Genomic DNA, 21239 nt, shown 5'->3' on the forward strand with positions numbered 1-21239 from the left:
TTGATCTTTGACCTTTGACCACCAAATTCTAAACAGTTCATTCTTGAGGCCAAGTTGATGTTTGTGCCAAATACCAGGAAATTCCCTTATGGCGTTCTTGAAATACCGTGTTCACATAATGAGATGGGTGCAAGGTCACAGTCACCTTTGACATTCAACCACCAAATTTGAATCATTTAACCCTTGAGTCCAAGTAGATGTTTATGTCAAATCTCAAAAAAACATTCAGTGATGTACAGACCAGAATCATACGATCATATGGACAACTCGGAAATATCGTTGGCATAGACATAATAATGTTGCAAAGGACAAAGAGAAAAAAATAATTAAATAAGATAAACCAAAAGCAAATGTGTACTGTCTTACCATGTTTTCTCTTTTCCCCTCCATTTTCTGTAGCTGAAAAATAAATTCATGAAGAAAATCCCCAGAGATGCAGAGGCATCAAACGTCTTGGTGGGCGAAGTGGATTTCCTTAACAAACCCTTCGTAGCCTTTGTCCGCCTGGCTCAGGCTACAACACTAGGAGGTCTTACTGAGGTCCCTGTCCCCACCAGGTGAAATGATCTGCAATGTCCTCTTGACCCTGATTCAACAAAGCCCTTTTGACAGACACCAGCCATCCCAGCACATACCTCACATTTGTCTCATCACCATACAGATTCCTGTTTATTCTCTTGGGACCCCAAGGAAAGGCCAGGTCCTACAATGAGATCGGTCGAGCCATAGCAACCCTAATGGTGGATGATGTGAGTATCTGTCATTGTGTTCTGAAAAATGTTTCCATGACATGCCTTCTTTAGTAGTCACCACATGCTGACACTGACACTGCCTCAATATGTATTGTACCAATGTACTGTGGGAACCGAAAGTGCCATTTACTGTACAGAGGCAGTGAGCTGGAGTTGAAGCTGAAACGAATGTGCCATGTGATTGTGTTTTAAGTACATCTAGAAGTGATGCTGATTGTAAAGCAGCAGTAAGAAGCTGGGTTTCTATTGGGATAATGAGTCACCCATGGCTTCCTAATGCGAGCGTTACTCTCGCTCCTGAATGCAATTTTAGTTGTTCTTGCTTACAATATCACTGAGCACAAAGCCACATCATGTGCTATTTAAACAGCAGATGCAAGCAGTAAAAAAATAATAGGCTGTTATTTTAAATTGCCACAGTTGTGCACAAAATGTTCACCAGTCACAGTCAAACACTGACAGTAAGGTTTGTGGATAGCAACCCTAAGCTGACCTTTATTATAATTTGGCACCTTAATAGCGGTTTAATCCTCCCCCTAACCCCCCAAGCACCACCTGACCTCAGGTAAGTCACATTACATGATAAAATACCTGCAAAAATAGTGCATTCCTATCAGCCTGAGCTGTACTTTGTGTTTCTGCTATTTAGCAGATGTTAGCATGCTAACATGCTAAGCTAAAAACATGGTAAACATTATGCCTGCTGGTATGTTATCAAGGTCATTAAGATTATGTTAGCTTGTTAGCTCAAGTGCAGCATCACAGTATTAGCAGGGCTGTATACTAATGTCTCCTAACCTTTCCAATGACAAAACACTCACTGGGTTTATTCCTGCACTTACTTCATCTTTATGTGCCCACCAAAGAGGCCTGGATACAGCTTCAGAGCCTGTGCCCCATTCACTCCTATAAAAGTTGCTCAGTGGCACACATAGCCAAATAAAGCTGGATTTCAGCAGTATGAAATTACCTGGATCTTCCACATCCTGCGGCCCATAGAGCAAGTGCACCAGAGACTTTCCCCGGCCTAGCAGCTGACTTCCAGTTTAGTACCCTGCTAACTTGAATGGGGATAAAATGAATTTAATTGTGCAGCTCTTGTAGACTTTAGGAGTGATGGAATGGATCATATCAGTGAAACTAGTCATTTCAAGAAAGTTGTGACATTCAAAATAATTTATCCACTGACTTACAGGAGTCTCTTTCCCAGTGTAAGTGTATGGAAAAATGTTTTTTTTGGGGGGGCCCAATGGCATAATGTGACAGACCTAGAAGTGGAAGTTGTAGTTGCACAGTTTGACTACAGCCTGGCGCTGTTCCTGGGGGCTTGGTGCCCACAAAGCTATCTTGGAATCTATCAACTATCGGTCTGATGACAATAAGCCTGTGGGGGCGACAGGAAATATTTCAGGGGTTCCGGTTAAGCAAGCGGATATCAGAGCCAAGACTTCCTCTTCTGTGTACTGGTCATTTCAGCAAAAAGGTAACATGAAGCTTAACCAATTTAGATGAGAAGGGATGGGCTCAGAGACTGAATTTCAGCCAGTGTGTTCCGCCTCTTTGGCTCTCCACATGGACTGTTTACCTGCCTGCCTCTCAAATGTGATCAGTCAATACTACTAGACTACAAACTACAAATATATACAGTTATTAGTTGGATTTAAAAACCTAACTCTAGGCAGTGTAGCACGAGACTCCAACACATTCAGTGATGTACAGACCAGAATCAAGTTTAACTGTTTGTGTGGGAGGGAGAAAATCAATGAAAGTACAACACACAACTTTTGGGGGGAAAAAATCTGCCTTCCCCTGGCTGCAGATACCTGCCGCTTTTCATTTTAGTTTGTGCTCTTCTTTTGGTTTACAGTCGTAATGACCCGCAGTGTTTGCAGCGTGTAGTCACTATTTAGAAAACTAGAACTGGGCCGATGCCAAATTCATTGCCAATTAGAATCAATGCTTTGATTATGCTCCCGTGCACTTGACTTACAGTGTTTCTAGAGCATGATTAGCTACTGACTGACAGTTGTTTTTGAATGTAATCCAACTGAGGTCAAAATGTCGATATAGCTCCTACAGTTTATGTTTAACAAGTCTCCAGAGACCATCAGAGAGGAGGGAAAAGAGTCGAATTCCAGTTATTAGAGCAGTACGTACTGATCACTATCACTTTGATGAACTCTCTCCATCTTTCAGCTTTTCAGTGATGTAGCCTACAAGGCCAGAGATCGTGAGGACCTCATCGCGGGCATAGATGAGTTTTTGGATGAGGTCATTGTGCTGCCACCTGGAGAATGGGATCCCAAAATCCGCATTGAACCGCCCAAGAAAGTCACCTCAGCTGACAAAAGGTTGGAATTTTACCATCCGCCTCAGTAAGGCACATTAAAGCTCTCGGCTCATTTGTCTGTAGCACAGTAAGCATTATCCCTACAACAATTGTATGAAGTTAAACCCTCATTAAAAATTAATTTGTTTTGTCAGAGATTTAGACCGCAGTCAAATAAATTGTTTCCTGAAACCTTGAGGTCAGAGCTTTCTGCAGGGCGCAATAACGCCTCCATGTCAACAGGCCTCAGTCAGATTTGCAGGATGAAAAGCCTGTGAAACTGCACTCATTACATCCTTGAGTAGTCCTTTAATAAACATACATGAATTGATACCCCCCATTTTTGCTCCCATCTGTGCCGTACTTCTCTTTTCTGCAGGAAGTCAGTGTTTTCCTTAAATGAGCTGGGACAGATGAACGGTACAGCTGGAGGAGGAGGAGGCCTGGCTGAGGACGAGGAGATGCCAGCACAACATGAGCTCGGAGAGGAGCTGGCATTCACTGGACGGTAGGTAGCCCAGGCCACATGGCAAACTGTTGAGAGGTTTGGCTCAAATTTAGCCAAACTCTGGCATATGGAAATTAAATTTGAATATCAATTCATCCAAATCTGGCAAAGCTGGGAAACTATTTGGGTCCCCCAAAGATGCAGACGCTCCTTAATGAGCACGTTAGCTGAGGATACAAAGATTAATCTCTGGTTAAATTGGCAGTGTTTGACGCCAGTTTCAGCTGTGTCTAAAACAACAGTACCAACAAACCAAATTTTCCAACTTTTTTTTTTTTTTTTTTTACAGCAGGAAATGTAGTATAAAATGTGTTTTTGTCCTGATTTAATGCAGTAACCCTGTTTTTTTAGAATCCTAACCACTGTGTGTGACTGTGCTCTTAGCTTTTGTGGCGGTCTTTACCTGGACATAAAGCGAAAACTGCCATGGCTGCCAAGTGATTTCTATGAGGGTTTCCACATTCAGTCCATCTCTGCAGTGCTCTTCATCTACTTGGGCTGCATCACCAACGCCATCACCTTCGGTGGACTACTGGGAGACGCTACCGACAACTACCAGGTAAAAGTGTAAGAGTCCCGAACTTCAGAAACAGGACAAGTGAATTTATTTTAGTCATTTTATGTGAACTTGGCTTATCAGCTGGATATGCACTCTTAACAAAGAGGGATGCTGTTAGGCTGTGTGTGTCCAGTTTTACACCATCCCAGAACATTTTATGGCATTTTCACAGTCTTTTTAAAGAATTGCCTGGCATGATAATAAAGGAGTTTAAAAGAACTTGACCCAAAAGATGCTAAAACCATGACTTTATTTGCTTATTTGCTATTTATCAAGCCTGGAAACAAAGAAAATATGTGATTTGAAATAACAACTATGTTCTTTAAAGATATCATTTGGATTCAGACATCTTGTGACTGATTCTGTAAGCAATACTGTCTCCATTAAAAACTGCTCTTCATAGAAAACGATGTTCAACAATGCTCTCACTCCTAGCTTTTCACATGTTGCTCATTGTTAAGTGGACTTCTGACATCTACATATGACACGCTAGGTATCCTGAGTGCATCTGTTGTTGACATTTTGGGGGGACTTTTTCTTGGATGGGAGTTTTGTGGTCAATATGAGGTGCACCCACAAAGACTTGAGGATGTCACTGCTTCCAGCCAAGACATAGTCCATCCACTATAGCCACCGTAAAACCACTTTGGTTGAATTTGGTTTTTCTACAGATTATACAAATTAAATATAATGTCTTCATTTGAGAGCGATGTACATGCTGATAGGCAGATTTTGTTACTACTGGACAGAGCCAGGGTAGCTGTTTCCCTCTGCTTCCAGTCTTTGTGCTACACTATCACGCTGCTCTCTCTAGCATCATATTTATTGTGCAGATATGAGAGTGGTGTTGATCTTTTCATCCAGCTGTCAACAAGAAGGCAAATACACGTATTTCACAAAATGTCAAACTACTCCTTTAACAGAAAACAAGAAAAATACTGATATAGCAAAAAAAAAGATTTGGGATGTCGTGATTTTATTACACCTAGATATGTCTTTTCCCCATTTTCAGTACATATTACTGATGAATGCATAATACCTGATAGTGTTTCTGGGTGCGATGTGTCCAGTGCCAAAGCATGTCTAGCTTATTTCTGCAGCAAACGGGCAAGTAGATGCTGTAGATTAAAATCAACTGGTGCCTGCTCAGGAAGTTCAAGTGTAATTTGTGTGTCATATTTATCAGGTTAGATAAGATATATTTACAGTCTTTACCCGTGCACCAATACTTTGTCATACAAGTGACACTGTTTTCCTCGTTTTAATTTTGTTTGTGCTCGATTATCCTCTGCAGCATGTCAGTCATCTGAATGTGTTTACATATTGGAACACCTGGAAAAAAAAAAACTACATGACGTTGCTATTGACTTTACTGCTCAGTTGTAAAACAGTGATGTCATTGACTCTGTAATATGAACTCGTCCTTGAGAGTGTCTGGCTCCATATATAACTCTCAGGCTCCTCTATGAGGTCAGAGTATTTTTGGTTCATTGTGGTTCTGCATCAGATCTCCCTTTCTCTATAAGTGATCAATAGCTTCGCTCCAACACTAGCATACACACACACACACACACACACACACACACACAAACACACACATATGCACACAGGAATCAATTTAGATAAGTGTTTTGAATGGCACTCATTTGCAGTCCGCCCTAAGTAGATATACAACATCTTGTATTTATGTCTAATGCACTAACGCACAGAAACCACTCCCATCTCACACCCACCAACACACACACACACACACACACACACACACACACACACACACACACACACACACACACACAAACTTCTCCTTTGTTTTATTACAGTATTATTCCTCTCTACTCATCTGGAGCTTGATTTGCTGATTTCATCAACACTGCAACTTTTTTAAAATATGTTTTCTCAATTCTGTCCCATCTGTCGCAGCTGTTTTCAGCTACACTGTTATTCCCCACCAAATTGGTCTGGGAGTCATTCCACAACACCTCCTCTCTTACTCCTCATGGTTTAACTGTGTATAATTCTTTCCTCTCCCTCTTACAACAGGGTGTGATGGAGAGTTTCCTGGGTACAGCTCTTGCTGGCTCTGTCTTCTGTTTCTTCAGCGGTCAGCCCCTCATCATCCTCAGCTCCACTGGACCCATCCTCATCTTTGAAAAGCTCCTGTTTGAATTCAGCAAGTGAGCTTCTTTAGAGCCAAATAATCTTGCAGTCAACAGACACAGGGGGAATACTGAGTAGTGCAGACACTCACTTTAATGTCATTTAGAGGATTATTTGATAATCCCATTATAGTGGAAAACACAACAGAATCTGCTGCTCTACAGCGCGTGACTCCGCTTCATGATTTTGTGCATGAGTGATGATATTTGTCTTAAAAGGATATATATGCAGCAGTTATCAAAGTGTATACACTTAAGTTTTTGTAGCTTTTATTCCTAATAGGCTTAACCTCTTCTACTCCACCCCTCCCTACCACTTTTGCCTGTTTCAGGGGGAACGTTATGGGGAGATAGCAGTTTAACAATGCATGTCACATAGAGGTGGTATACATCATCTGAAAGCTGGGAACTTAAACAATAAGTTGAGATGCAGCTCAACACTGTGTGTCAAATTTTAGTCATAAATAATTAAGATCTAATCATAAATATGTAATAAACATTGTGTTTTGGTCAGGTGCCTCTTCAAACTTTGAAAGTTAAAGTGTATAGGGGCTTAGAACATTATGATGGAGGTATATGATGGTCATTCCCATGCTCAGTTATGTCTTGCAGGTTATTGCAGCAATTTTTGGATTGACAACATTTGTTACACAGTTTTGGTGCTGAGTTTAAGCATTTTTTAGAATTGATAAAAATGGTCAAACATTCCTCCAAAATACCACAGTTCAAGGAACACCATAGAAAAATCTATGCTGTGATTTGGTCTCAAAAACCTTCAATATTTGGAGATTTCTGTAAGAATTGCATTTTTCTGCGATTGGATTGGATCATTTTATACAGTAAAGTCAAGTTTAAAAAAATTGGTATTACCATAATGAAATGGCTACTGTGGGGGCAAACATCATCACACATGAATCAAATTGGGCTTATTTAGTCCACAGCAGTCTCAGCTTTCCAGTTATACCCAATTTGTGCAATTCCAATAGTGTTTTAGGAACCCCAATATGCAGATATATTCAAATACAATAGGTGGAAATAACACATTTATATCGCATGCAAAAGAACTACATGGCACATACAGATATTATATGTGCAGCATTGGATATGTCTGTGTTGGTGGTATACATGATTCCCTTCATCAGTGCATTCACCATGCTTCTCTGACTTCTCACTCCCAAAGAAACAACGGCATAGATTACTTGGAGCTGCGTCTGTGGATCGGCATGCACTCCTGCCTGCAGTGTTTCATCCTGGTAGCTACGGATGCCAGTTACATCATTAAATACATGACACGCTTCACAGAGGAGGGCTTCTCCAGCCTCATCTCCTTCATCTTTATCTCTGACGCCATCAAGAAGATGGTGGGCTCCTTCAAGTATTACCCCATCAACACCGACTTTAAGCCCGACTACGTCACCACCTACAAGTGCGAATGCTTGGCCCCAGATCCGAGTGAGTTCACCCCTTGGCTCAGGGAGATGCAGGGGGATTATCCACAAGTGGCTCTCTTTGAGCTCAGTGGACTAATGACACAAGCAGGTTATAGAGGAGACACTAAAACCACCTGTATTCAGTTTACCTAACCTTTTATTGTGGAGAACATTTATCTTATCAGCCTAACAGAGTAGTTCTTAAACTGAGGAGAGAGTTCAGTTCTCATTAGTGAAGGGTGGTAAACTTATTTTTCTAGATCAAGTTCTGCTGGCAGTTATTTGCTAATTGCACATATGTTGCTACTGACTATTTTCAAGAGCATACCACAAGATTATGAATTAATTTCCTGCGATTGGTTTCAGTTCATTTCACTACACTATGGCCTATAAAATCAGCTTGGAGAGACATTTGAAATCCATCACAGCATTTACTTGCATATATATATATTTTTTTTTCTTTAAACTTGGTAATACAAGAAGAAAAAACAGTCATTTGGTGTGTTCAAAGACAAGGACGACATCTTTTAGGCCCTTTACACCCCCTTCCCTCGAGACACTTTATCTTTTGCAGGCAGCCATTGTAAATAATAATTTGTTCCTAATGACTTGTCCGGTTAAATAAAGGTTAAAAAAAATCAGAGCGTTAACAGTCAGCAGCAGAATGACAAACTTTTTAATACAAGAAATGAGAAAATCTCAGACATCTTTTTCATGATTATCCAGGTTCGCTCATTGCTTATCCTCTGGATATGACTTCATCATGATGTAGCTTTTCAATGCAATGTTTCACAGCAGCTAACGTTGTAGCTTGGGATGTTGTTTCGTTATTAAGCCATAAAATGACTCCTGCTTGCAGTGTTAGTGCCACATCATAAGGTATATTGGATTATATCTCAAACAGATGCTTTTTACTTCCATTTTAGGCAGCCAATATGCAACGTGAGGTTATGTCAAAATAAAGGGAAACTACGCCCATTTTCTAAATTCATGCATGTTATTCCTGTGTTCCAACACAAATATTAGTAAATTAATTGAAAGTTGAGTTACCAACTCAAATCAAAAGAAGAATAAATCAAAAACTAGGGTGCTATTACTGAAATTTGTGATGTCATAGGGTATAAAGTGTGGAGCTGCTCCACAGACAATGAGTGATGAAAGATGTAATAGACGGCACCGAGAGCAGCCAGGGAAATGCTCTGAGTATATGGGTACATTTTCTTACGTTTCAGAACTGAGAACACTAATAGAATAAAGGCCGTTGGGGTTTTCTCCCATTCTTTGTCTGTGGAACAGCTCCAGACTTTATACTTGATGACATCACAAGTATGAGGCTTTTTTCTTGGTATTTTGGCTTTGAGAGACTGAACTTTCCTAGGCCATGGAAATTACATGTTGGAATTCTTAATATGGGTGGTGTTCCCCTTTAATGGAAGAAAGTACAGGTAAATAGGTTAAATCTTAATAGATATAACTATAAAACTTCCCCAGTTGATCACATCGCAATTCTCCAGATATGTTATGTTTAAATATACAAATGAGATATTATCTAATTAAGTGTGCATTTTTTGCATTCACTTCTAGAACTGATATCTGAGCTAAAATAAACCTAAAGGTGTGTTTTGGACATTTTCTGTCCACTAGTCTGAAAGGAGACATGTTATGGATGCAAAACAGCCATTTTTACCTGTAGTGTCTCCCGTAAGGCCCAGACACACCAAACTGATGACAAAGTGCTAGCAGTGATGAAAGCTGACTGTTGCGTCGCCTCACATCGCCTGTGTCTTGGCCAAAAAGCTGCACATGAACGCAACTTTACAACTGCAGTCGATGGCCAACTGGCACTCATGTTCAGCACCTGTGTGAGAGGAAATAACTCTCCATACTTGCAATCAGCAGTAGTCTGTATTTGTCATTCAAAAAGGGATGCTATTTAGACAAAGCACATTTTACCATGCGCCAGTGAACAATACGACAACACCATCATGAAACGTCTCTGCTAAAGACCTTAATGGCTACAGAAAAACAGGCTTACCTTATATACAGTGGCGTACGATAGTAAGGTTATGCCTCAGTGCATACTATTATGATGGGCCCTTGTGCCAGATTTTGCATCGAAACAGTACTGTATATTTTATAGTTATGTCACATAATTAAATAAAGACTTGATGTTGGACAGCATCACCATATATATTTCCAATCATCACTGCAAATCTGTAAAAATACCAAATAAAATAAGAGATTATTCATTAAATTGATTTTTTAAATAGTTTATTTTATTTTGTTAGTATTAGTTTAGTTTATTTAAAATAGAAATATAATTTTGTCATACATTTATGCTAACTATCACAAAAGAAAAAAACATTCATGGAGATGGGTTTGCCTTCTCAAGGGCATTTATAGCAGATAACAGTATTGTATTAAATGTGTATTCTTCTTTGAACACGGGCGTATTTCTGAGGTAGCAGATTGAGTCACTTGCAAGGGCCCGTTCTCTAGAGTGGGTGGGCCCTCCAACCACTCTCTACAGGCCCATGGGCCCAGTGCACCCCTGCACTGTCTATGTTTATGCCCCTGCTTATACAACAAGTTTGTTTTGATGTCACTCCCTCTTGACTTTGGCTGTTTGTTTACTTTCCTCACTTCCGTTTCTCTTTTTGTGCACTGAGCTGAACTGCCAATCAGAGTGATTTCATTCACTGACAGTCTTCGCTGTCTCCAACACTGATTCAACATGCTGAATTGGCTAAAAAAACAGCCGACAAGGGCCAACGAGGGCCAACGGCGTGGGATACACCGCAAAGACTAGGGTGACAGACGCTTACTGATGGCTAAACATTGACTGACAGCCGACTGTTGGCTTGGTGTGTCAGGGCCTTTCAAGAAAAACATCAATTAAGTGTTTTTCGAAAATATATATTTGGGTTTGGCTTATATCTTCTGTCAGTGTTAGAGTCTGACTGCTAAATTGGCCAGACCAATATAACGTATTGGCTAATATTAGTTTGCAGATTAATATGATATTGGCTTATATGCTGGTAGATAAAACAGAGATGCCAAATACATGTTTGAGGTGATTTCACCATTGCATAGTTTGTCCACCAGAGAACACTTAATGTTTCAAATATAAAACATTCAGTACGTATCTTGAATAATCAAATAAAAAAAATGTTGTTTATCTTCATATATATTGCTGTCAGATTTATGTCTCAAGAATATGAAGTATCTGTTACCTGTATCAGTTGAGCTGTAGCTGCTATCTGTGGTGATTCCCAACTTGATTCTTCGTGGGGTTGCATGGCTCAATAGAAATCTAATTTAATTTAGATTCCTTCATTGTACCAATTCCCAGATGTTCCCTAATCTGTTTACTGTTTTTGAAAATGGCAGTGATTTGCAGTAATTTCTGTAGACATTGATTTCTGTAACTGATTTGTCTCTTGTTTGCTTTCGCCATGCACAAACAATTTGGCTGCCGTCTCTTGCAAGTGAGTACCTCTTTGTTTGTCTGCATGGGCCTTGGAGTGCTCTCTGCAGTGTCTAGCCGCTGAATTCTCATGATGTTATGCATTTCTTTTTCTTTCCCTTTTGTTTCTCTCCTCGATCCCTTCTTTATTTTCTGTCTCATTACTCCCCTGTCTGTCTCTCCCAATCATACACAGTGGCTGCAATGATCTTCAATGGTTTAGTTCCAATGCCAGATAACAGCTCTAGTGTCTCTGGGGTAAGTGCTTGTTTTCATTCAGTTTATTTTTCAGTGCATTGTATTTCAAGTTGAATGTTTAAAGGGTTAGAAATATCAGTCTTCCCAGAATGAATTACAGGGGGTTTTTTAAAGTCCAAATGACGGCATTGTTAGAAAAGAGCTAAATGTTTTGTTTGCAGCCACCCCAGGTATCAACTCTAATAAAGAATCCGCTCAGCTCTCCTCTTTCTCTCCTTTGTCTCTCACATCTGTCCCATCATTGTCTGTTTCTCTCTGGATTAATACTTCACATCCATGTCAACAATTTCCACTCCGTCTGTGTTTCCATTTTTCTCTTCATCTGTGTCAAAACACTCTTCTTCATCCTCTTCTGTCTCCTCACCACTGCCACCAACCATCCCAGTTAAATGTGACAGGTCTGGACTGGAGTCAGCTGAGCAAGAAGGAGTGTATCAAGTATGGAGGCTCTTTGGTGGGCAAGTCCTGCAAGTTTGTCCCCGATCTGGCCCTCATGTCCTTCATCCTCTTCTTTGGCACCTATTCCATGACCGTCTCCCTCAAGAAGTTCAAGTTCAGCCGCTATTTCCCCACCAAGGTGACACAACCATCTGTCAATGTATCTGTGTATTTTCTTAAATGAAAACAAGGTTATAAAATGCTTTGCAGAATCAGTTAAAATCCAGTCCAACAAACTGGGCCTCAGGCCTTTTTCCAGCTTTGTCACTTTTGATCATCAATGCACTTTGAGCAGCACAGTGACCAATACCTTCAGACCTAACATAGCACGGATGCTCACATCTGTCCTATGTTTGATCTCTAACAGGAAGTGGACAGTCAGACAGACAAAAGAAGCTGATCCCTTCTTTTTCCAGACACAAGGATGATACTTTGACTCAAGTGAAGTCAGGCACAACTCAGCTTTTATCAATATAAATGAAATCAGACTGTGTCTCTGATTTCAGTTCTGCAAAGAAATGTTCTTTTTTCTATTTTTCTCATGTTTGTTTTTCTCTGTTTGTTGCACCAGTTGAGGAAACTCATCAGTGACTTCTCTATCTTCATGTCCATCATGACGTTCGTGGGGCTCGACATGTTGATGGGACTCAAAACTCCCAAGCTAATTGTCCCCACAGAATTTAAGGTATGGAAATCCCATTTCAAAATAAGATTAAATTAACCATGTGATAAGTTCGTAATTAGCTGCTCTTGCAGTTTTTGACATTATTGTCTTTTTTAAAGGTATAATCTAAGGCTGAGCTGTTGTATTGGGTTGCCTTAGATTTTAGTGTGCCTATTGGCCACTGATTGTGTTATTTGATGAGTACATAATGATAATAATGATAATGACTGTATTTATATAGCACCTTTAAACACAAGAAGCAGGATACCCCACAGGCAATAAAACAACTGAAAGCCAACAGTACGGCCAAGCACAAGCAAGACAAAGCTGAGGTAAAATTAAAACAAGAAGCCAAAAGAGAGAGAGAACAGGTGATAATGAAAGACAGGAACAGTAAAAGATAAAAAGTAAAAATAAAAACAATAAAAAAAGAACATGTCAATAAAAAATAAGTACAACAGAGAGAGTACAAGCAATAAACACAGTAAAAACAATAATAAAAAGGACAACATCACATAAAGGCAAGTCTGTAAAGATGGGTTTTGATTTAAAAGAAGTCACTGATTCTGTGAGCCTTATCTCTTCAGGCAGGTTACTTCAAAGCTGAGGGGTCCTGATAGCAAAAGCACGGTCACCTTTTACATTGAAGTCTTGACTTTGAAACAGCCCTACCTGAGAAACAAAGGTTGCGAACCGGCTCATATAGGATCAAGATTTCTGCTATGTAATTTAGGAACAGACCTAGAGGTGCTGTAGAAGTAATCCCTAAAATCTTAAGATCAATTGTAAATAAAACAGAGAGCTAATGAAGAGGAGGCAGGATTAGGTTGATGTGATGTCATCTGTTAAACCAGTGAGAAGCCTGGCTGCTGCAGTCTGAACTAGCTGGAGGCAAGAGAGTGACTTTGGTTGATGCCAGAGAGGACAGAGTTGCTGTGGTCAAGCCTGGAGAAGATAAATGCATGAATAACTTTTTCTACATCTCTGTCTGTGGACAGAGCCAGGCTCTAGCTGTTTCCCGCTGTCTGTCTCCTGGCTGTAGTGTTGTATTTATTGGATAGATATGAGAGTTATATCCATCTTTTCATCTAACTCTACAAAAAATAGCAATAAGTGTCTCCCCAAAACTGCTGAACAGATCCATCATAGATACTGAGTGAAAATGTCTTGTAATGTTTTCTGTTCTGTCCAAAACGTTCAACACTGCTCAGCTGTTGTGGAAAAATAAGTGGCCTCTCATCTCTCACTACTAGCCAACTCGGCCAGATCGTGGGTGGCTGGTGATGCCATTTGGTAAGAACCCATGGTGGGTTTATGTGGCCAGCTTTGTCCCTGCCCTCCTCGTCACTATCCTCATCTTCATGGACCAGCAGATCAGCGCCGTCATTGTTAACCGCAAGGAGAACAAACTCAAGGTAGGTGTACTACTGCTTTATATTGATTACTATGGAAAAATGTGAAAAATAATCATAAAAGCTCATATTAAAGGAACAGTTCACCACCAAATGAAAATACATATTTTTCCTTTTTGTTGTGGTGCTATTTATCGATCTAGATTGTTTTGGTGTGAGTTGCTGAGTGTTGGAGATATTGGCCATAGTGATGTCTGCCTTCTCTCCAGTATAATGGAACTAGATGGCACTCAGCTTGTGGAGCTCAAAGTGCCAAAAAGAAATACATTTGGTTACTCTAGATAATCCACAGACCTTGTTATGAGCAGTTTTACGTAGGAACTCTTTTTTTTTTTTTGTTATTACCGCACAGGAGGAAGTGTGCATTTACTCACTGACGAGAGGCTCATGCTCATGACGGCATGAGATGTAAATTTTAATGGCATCCTCCTCGGCTGAGCTGTAACGTTAGTTAGCTCAGAGGTGCAAAATGATGATACTGCTGGCAGGTGTAGTTCGGTAGAAAGAAATGACGTGTGAAAAGGTCTGTGGATTATCTTGAGTAACTGGGTTATGATTTATGGAAAGAGACATTGCTGTTCCATTACATTGGAAAGAAGGCAGACATCCCTACGGCCGTTATCTCCAGCATTCTGCAACTTTCACCAAAACACTCTAGACTGACAGATAGCACTAATGTTAAAAGGAAAAATACGTATTTTTGATTTTGGGGGTAAGCTGTCCCTTTAAGTCAGTTAGACTTTCAGTTTGCATTTGAGTTCAATTTTATTATATCTATGGATGATACAGATCTTTCATAATAACCACAACATGGTATTATTGCATGCTGTCCCCTCTGACATACGGCACTCTGAATCAGTTTATCAATAAAATGTATTTCTTAAAGAATGAAACATTACAACCAGAGTAACATTCAAATGACAACAAAAACATATGTCCCTGGCAGAAAGGCTGTGGCTATCACCTGGATCTGTTCTGGGTGGGTGTCCTGATGGCTGCCTGCTCCTTCATGGGCCTGCCCTGGTATGTCGCAGCCACCGTCATCTCCATCGCCCACATCGATTCCCTCAAGATGGAGAGTGCGTCGAGCGCTCCTGGAGAGCAGCCTCAGTTCCTCGGGGTCAGGTCAGTCCACAATATGATAAAAACACAGAAACTGTATGACTTAGTCCCTTCAGGTTTCTACAGGCAGAGAGACACACTGTGTTAAGCCCTTTGTAGTTGAAATAGAGAGAAGCCTTGTGAAATTGACTTGACAGTCTCTTGTGTATATTTCATCAATATCCAATATACAGAGAACAAAGAATGACAGGCATTCTGGTGTTTGCCCTCACTGGAGTCTCCATCTTCCTCGCTCCAATACTTAAGGTATGAAGTATTCGTGGATGAATCACATGTGTTTGCTCTGTCTTTTTTACACCAGCATGCACAATACTTGGCCGTGTTCTGTGTGCTGTTTTCTATTGCTTGAAATCAGGGTTGTAATGCAGGACAAAACCATCTAAATCCAGGTTATTAACTCTTGAGAATGGCGGGATTAAAACCTTAAATGCTTTCTTGACAATAGAACTGATCGTTGTTGTTAATATGTGTAGTCATTTACTTATGATCTTTTACTAGTGGTCAAGTTGATCCACAGTGCTATTATTTCCACCACACCACTATGAAATCCCAAAGTGTTCCATATCAAATAAATGAAATAAATAATCATATGAATCGATAGAGTAAAATATAGAAATGAATGAACAAATTGTGAAAGTATTTAAATGAAACTTATTAAAACTAAATGTTATTTCATTATAAGTATTTTTTGTCTGTGTGCTGTATTAACAGCGGCAGCCAGACATACTTTGGTACTGTTGTAGCTCTAGCTAACTGTCTTAGTAGCATTTGTTGAGCTTGCCAGATTAAAGGGACAGTTCACCTCAAAATCCACACAACTATTTTTCCTCTTACCTGTAGTGCTATTCATTAATCTAGATTGTTTTGGTGTGAGTTGCTGAGTGTTGGAGAAAACGGCCATAGAGGTTTCTACCTTATCTCCAATACAGTGGAACTAGATGGCACTCAGCTTGTGGCGCTCAAAGTGGCAAAATATAGGCCTTACATTTGAAAAGTTTAACGGCACCTGCCAACTGTATCACTGTGCAGAAAGAAGCGTGCATCTACTGCTAGCTCACCTAGCACCACTGAGCTCGCTAACATCAGTCTTGAAGAATGTCACGCCATCACTGTATAAAATAATGGATGTAGCTACCATAAAGTTACCATTGCTTTGTGGACTCCTGTTTTGAAGTATAGAATTTAATAGCCTAATACCTGGGAACTGGATGGCAAGCTGGTGCCTATTATTCTAATGTAGTTGCTCGCCTGGTGCAAACAGTTTTTAGCTTCTGGGTTTACTTTACTTAAGCAGCCCGCTGAATATTCACAATAGTGTTTCTCCCGCTTGCCCCATCCACAACTGCCCACTCGGTGCACTTTACATTGTGATGATGTCTCGGATTTTTAAATCACTTTTCTTGGCTCCAAGAAAGTTTTAAAGATATAAAACTTCCATGGATCAACAATTCATAATAGAAAGAGTCATAATTGACCTTGTTTGTAGTTCAAGGTGTCCTGTCAACAGTTTTACGGACATCTCTTTTATAGTAGTGGTTTATGGGCCGCAGGGGATTTTTTTTCGCTGCAATACCGTGAGTGGCTTCTGGCAAGTTCAGCTTTTTGACTCTTGCCATTTTGTTTTTTGGAGCCAGAAGTGACCATATTTGGACAAGAGGCTGGAGCTGTGGAGTAGTGAGGGGTGGATCTGACTGAGAAGCTGAAGACACTATTGTCAGACAGCCTGTCACTCAAAGTGGCCACGCCCTTAATCATGTGTCATTTTAAGCCTTAACAAAACATTAATGGGTACATTATTTAAAAATTCACTCCCACACAGTTGTCATAAGGAGGGGAAATTAGCTAAAGAGACAAAAAACAATTTTTGTACCAGGCTGTAATCATGATTATTTCTGCTGTAAAGCTGGGCATTTTAACATGGGGGTCTATAGGGACTGACTGGCTTCTGGAGGCAGCCTTAAGAGGTCATTTGAAGAACCACAATTTTTTACACTTACACTTCAGCACTGGTGATTGCTGCTTGGCTGTCTTGAGCGAGCCTTTCGTCCATGAGTACATCCACACTCAGCAACTCACACCAAAACAATCTAGACTAATAAATAGCACTACAGGTAAGAGGAAAAATATGTATTTTTGGTTTTGGGGTGAACTTTCCCTTTAAAAGGGGCACATAAATGACTGAGAGGTGACATTATGAAATAAAATGTGACATCAAAAAGCCATTGTGACATAAAAACTGATGTTTAATAAAGAGCATCTTGATTAAATATAAAATGAACTCTAATAGAACTGGCACTGTAAATTTTGAGAGCGATGAAATGACATTTTGTAATATAATAGTTGAGTTAAGCTGAGTTGAGATATAATCATTCTTAAATAATTTTACCATGTATTGGTTCTACATTCATGTTGTACAATTTATTCACTGGATAAGTTATTTTGGAATTATTTATTTATTTAATATTGAGCACACTGGGCTTCCATACATCACTGCATATAGTGTTGGCGATCTAGAAACGTCAATATGTTGCTAACTGTGTAAATAACTAACGTGTTTTCTGCTGATTGTAGTTCATCCCCATGCCTGTGCTGTACGGTGTCTTCCTCTACATGGGCGTAGCTTCCCTCAGTGGAATCCAGGTACGCTGTGTGCCAGCTGTTGATGGGTTTTTTTTCTCTTCATAATAAATTGAGTTATTATGGCTGGAGATCTTACTTATTGCATTTCTGACAGCAGGTGGGAAGCAGAGACAGCAGAGACAACACAATCGCATGAAAAAAGACAAAGAAATAATAACTCTGGGGGATTTGTTATACGCTCCCAAATTTTGTATGTGTAAATTATGTGGAATGGAGAAACAGGAGATATTAAACTCTGGGCTGAATACATAAACTGTACCTGTGATGGCCAGGTGTCTCATTATAATAACCAATATTCAGAGTAGCAGTTTTACAAACACTTTTAGATGAGTTCAAAAATCTTTAACTTGGGGCTCAGTGAGTTTGTGCTAGAGCAGGTGCTCTTCAGTCACTGTCCTCCAACTCACTGCACAGGCAAGCTGAGCTGTGATGCATACAAATCCCCCAAAATACTACTGGATTAATCATTCATCGAGGTCTGCGTGTAAGAAGCCTGCGTCACTCAGACATTCTGCTCTTCTCTTCCATTTGCCACCTTGTCTCATCGCCTTCTACAGTTCTGGGACAGGATTAAGCTGTACATGATGCCATCTAAGCACCAGCCCGATTTCTCCTACCTTCGTCATGTTCCTCTGAGGAGGGTACACTTGTTCACACTGATCCAGATCGCATGTCTGGCTGTGCTCTGGACCCTCAAATCCACCTTCTTGGCCATCATCTTCCCCGTTATGGTATGTGGTAAAATACATTTGCAACACAGATTTTTGATGAACGCTGTGTTGTTGTATTGTGGGTGGAGGAAGAGAGGCAGCTGTTTTGAACCCTTTAAACACAAGGTTTAAACACGCTTCCTCTATGATCAGAGAACTTGGTCTAATTTGGTAGCAGGAAATTAAGATTGTATTTAAGCATCCAGGAGGATGCTTTGAAGATGCTCCAGAGGTGGTCAGAGATGTGCTGCTGCTAAAGCCATGCATATCCAATCCATGAGTGGAAACCATAGAAACAGACATAATCTGTCTTGTATTTTAAATGAAACATTGAAACATTGAATGTTTGGATGTTAGCAAATGTAAAGAAACATGACAGAGGTTTACAGCTACAGTTGGTAATTTTCATAAAAAATTAAATGTTGTCATATTTGCTTGAGACACACATGAGACAGATAATCTGAAAAAAAAAACATGATTCTCTGCCTCGTTGTAGTGCTTCTAATGGCATTTGCAAGAATCCACTGCAGGTGAAGGAAAACAAGCAATCTGAGCCGAGGACTTGCTAACAGCTGTCAGTTATATCAGTCACTGCTCATAAACCGTGGTCAAACTGTCAAACTAGGCAGTGCTGATCAAATATGACTCAAGATTCTGTTATTGCATTGCCTATGTCTTTCCTCAAATGTTTTCAGGAGCATATTTTAGTGCACTGTTTAGCTGTAAAATGAGAACGTTTGTGACCCAGCCACCATGTTGGAAATAGTTGAGTGGGGTGCCAAGCACCACCCACTGGCCAGAATAAACTTTTTCAGTGGTAGACATGATTGACAGCTGTGTAAGTGACTCCGCAACTCTGATTTGTTGTTTTTCAAAAGCCACGGTTCATTCCAGCAAATGCCATTAGTAGTACTATGAGGAGGAGGAATATGATTTTTATGTCCATGCCAGCCACAGCTGTAGCTGGAGGCATTGTGTTTTTTGGGTTGTCCTCCATCTGCCTGTCCATCCATACCTTACGAACGCCTTGAGGGAATATCTTCAAATTTGGCACAAACATCCACTTGGAGTCAAGAATGAACTGATTAGATTTTGGAAGTCAAAGGTCAAATGTCACTGCGACCTCACAAAACATGTTTTTGGCCATAACTCAAGAATTCATACGGTAATTATGACAAAAATTTCTGTAAATGTCTAATAGAATAAAATGATAAAGTGGTGACATTTTAAATCCAAAAGGTCAAAGGTCAGCTTCAGTGTGACATCATAGTGTTCTGCAAAACCACTTTCTAGCCCATTATTCAAGACCATAACTCAGGAACAGGAGGAGAGACATTTGGTCAGATACTGAATTGGTGACACTAATCTTGGGTGTTCACCTTGAAACTGTGCTTATGGTATAGATCTGTGCAGCTGGGTGTAAGATGTGTGTGAAGCATCCACTATTTCGAATTTGTAGCTTCTTTGCAGCAACATCCATATTTGAACCATTGTTAGCTGTCATGGCTACATATGAGTCTGGACAGATATGGATTAAACTGTAACTGTAACTTGACACGTTTGAGGAGACATACAACTGCGAGGTGGTAATTCTCGGTCTGTCTCATGTCTTACTGTGTGGATCTAATTCAACAGTTTCAACAAGTATGACAAAAAGATATTTTCATAGAAGTTACCAACTGCAGCTTTAATGTCAGTATTAATGAGTGTAAATGTTAAGAGATAAAGTGATTTAATTTCACTTTGTATATCAGTGATTCATCTTAATGTCATTTACAAATGTCATCCAGCTAAATCATGTTCAGACCATAACTCAGATATGAGATGAATGTTAATGGGAGTTAAAGCAAGGCTTGTGTGTCTGTGTTGAACTCTTCAGATCCTGGGTCTGATGGTCGTCCGAAAAATGCTGGACATGGTCTTCTCCCAGCACGACCTGGCCTGGCTGGACGACCTTCTTCCTGAGAAAGAGAAAAAGAAGAAAGATGATGATAAGAAGAAGGGGAAGGAGAAGGAGAAGAAGAAGCCCAAACAAGACGACAGCGAGGAGGAGGTGAGAAGCTCGACCTTCTGCTGCCCCCTGCAGGAATGATGGTTCATGACACATTTCTGATGATCAGTGTGCCTATTATGTGTTTATGTTTGTTTGCAGGACAAATGCCACTCCTACTCCAACCACTCACCCAGCCCAGAGTCCGACTTGGATCGCAGGTACTGTGTCCTCAAACTGCACATCCCTTACAAAGACCTCGTCTATCCTGACGATGTACAGTCTCAGTGGGGAGCTTATTGCCAGCGTGCTGCCACACACAGTGCTCTCTAACACACACATCCTCTATTATACAGGCCGTGTGTAATTTAGCCATACACAGTAAATATGCACATATTAAAGGGTCAGTTCACAAAAACAACAAAAAGCAAATATATTTTCTCCCTTACTTCTCCTGGTACATGGCCACTGAGTTTCAGTTACATGTCAGTCAGTCCAATATTATATGAATGTATAATAGACCTATATATAGATGTTCAGCGTCTCCAGAGTAACTGGTACACTGTTCCTGGGAAGACACACTGCTGCTGAATTTCTGAAATGTCATTTCTTTATGATGTGAGCACCACAGATATAATTCCATTCACCTCCATTGTAATGAGGCAGCAGCAGTAATCTATGAGACAGATATTTAAAACCTGGGCAACTAAACTCAAACTTTCTGCTACAGATAAGTTGTTTTTCAATTTGTTTTTTGTATATTCACAATTCTGTACATTTTAAGTAAGTGGCTCATCAAAAGGTT

At 40.1% G+C, this 21239-nt stretch overlaps 1 protein-coding gene across 1 annotated transcript in view; it reads left to right on the top strand.

Moving 5' to 3' along the window:
- slc4a5a (solute carrier family 4 member 5a) overlaps positions 1–21239 on the top strand; it is a 44206-nt gene that overhangs the window by 18016 nt on the left and 4951 nt on the right. Inside the window, exons 9-25 of the mRNA XM_050050752.1 lie at positions 400–557; positions 662–749; positions 2949–3103; positions 3461–3589; positions 3974–4148; positions 6189–6322; positions 7485–7756; positions 11424–11458; positions 11844–12035; positions 12468–12581; positions 13814–13975; positions 14919–15097; positions 15268–15340; positions 17666–17734; positions 18292–18465; positions 20324–20497; positions 20597–20655. Of these exons, the coding sequence (XP_049906709.1) occupies positions 400–557; positions 662–749; positions 2949–3103; positions 3461–3589; positions 3974–4148; positions 6189–6322; positions 7485–7756; positions 11424–11458; positions 11844–12035; positions 12468–12581; positions 13814–13975; positions 14919–15097; positions 15268–15340; positions 17666–17734; positions 18292–18465; positions 20324–20497; positions 20597–20655 (2342 nt within the window). The remainder of the gene's footprint in view (positions 1–399; positions 558–661; positions 750–2948; positions 3104–3460; positions 3590–3973; positions 4149–6188; positions 6323–7484; positions 7757–11423; positions 11459–11843; positions 12036–12467; positions 12582–13813; positions 13976–14918; positions 15098–15267; positions 15341–17665; positions 17735–18291; positions 18466–20323; positions 20498–20596; positions 20656–21239) is intronic.

This window comes from Epinephelus moara, chromosome 8 (assembly GCF_006386435.1).
Source record: "Epinephelus moara isolate mb chromosome 8, YSFRI_EMoa_1.0, whole genome shotgun sequence".
NCBI lineage: Eukaryota > Metazoa > Chordata > Actinopteri > Perciformes > Serranidae > Epinephelus > Epinephelus moara.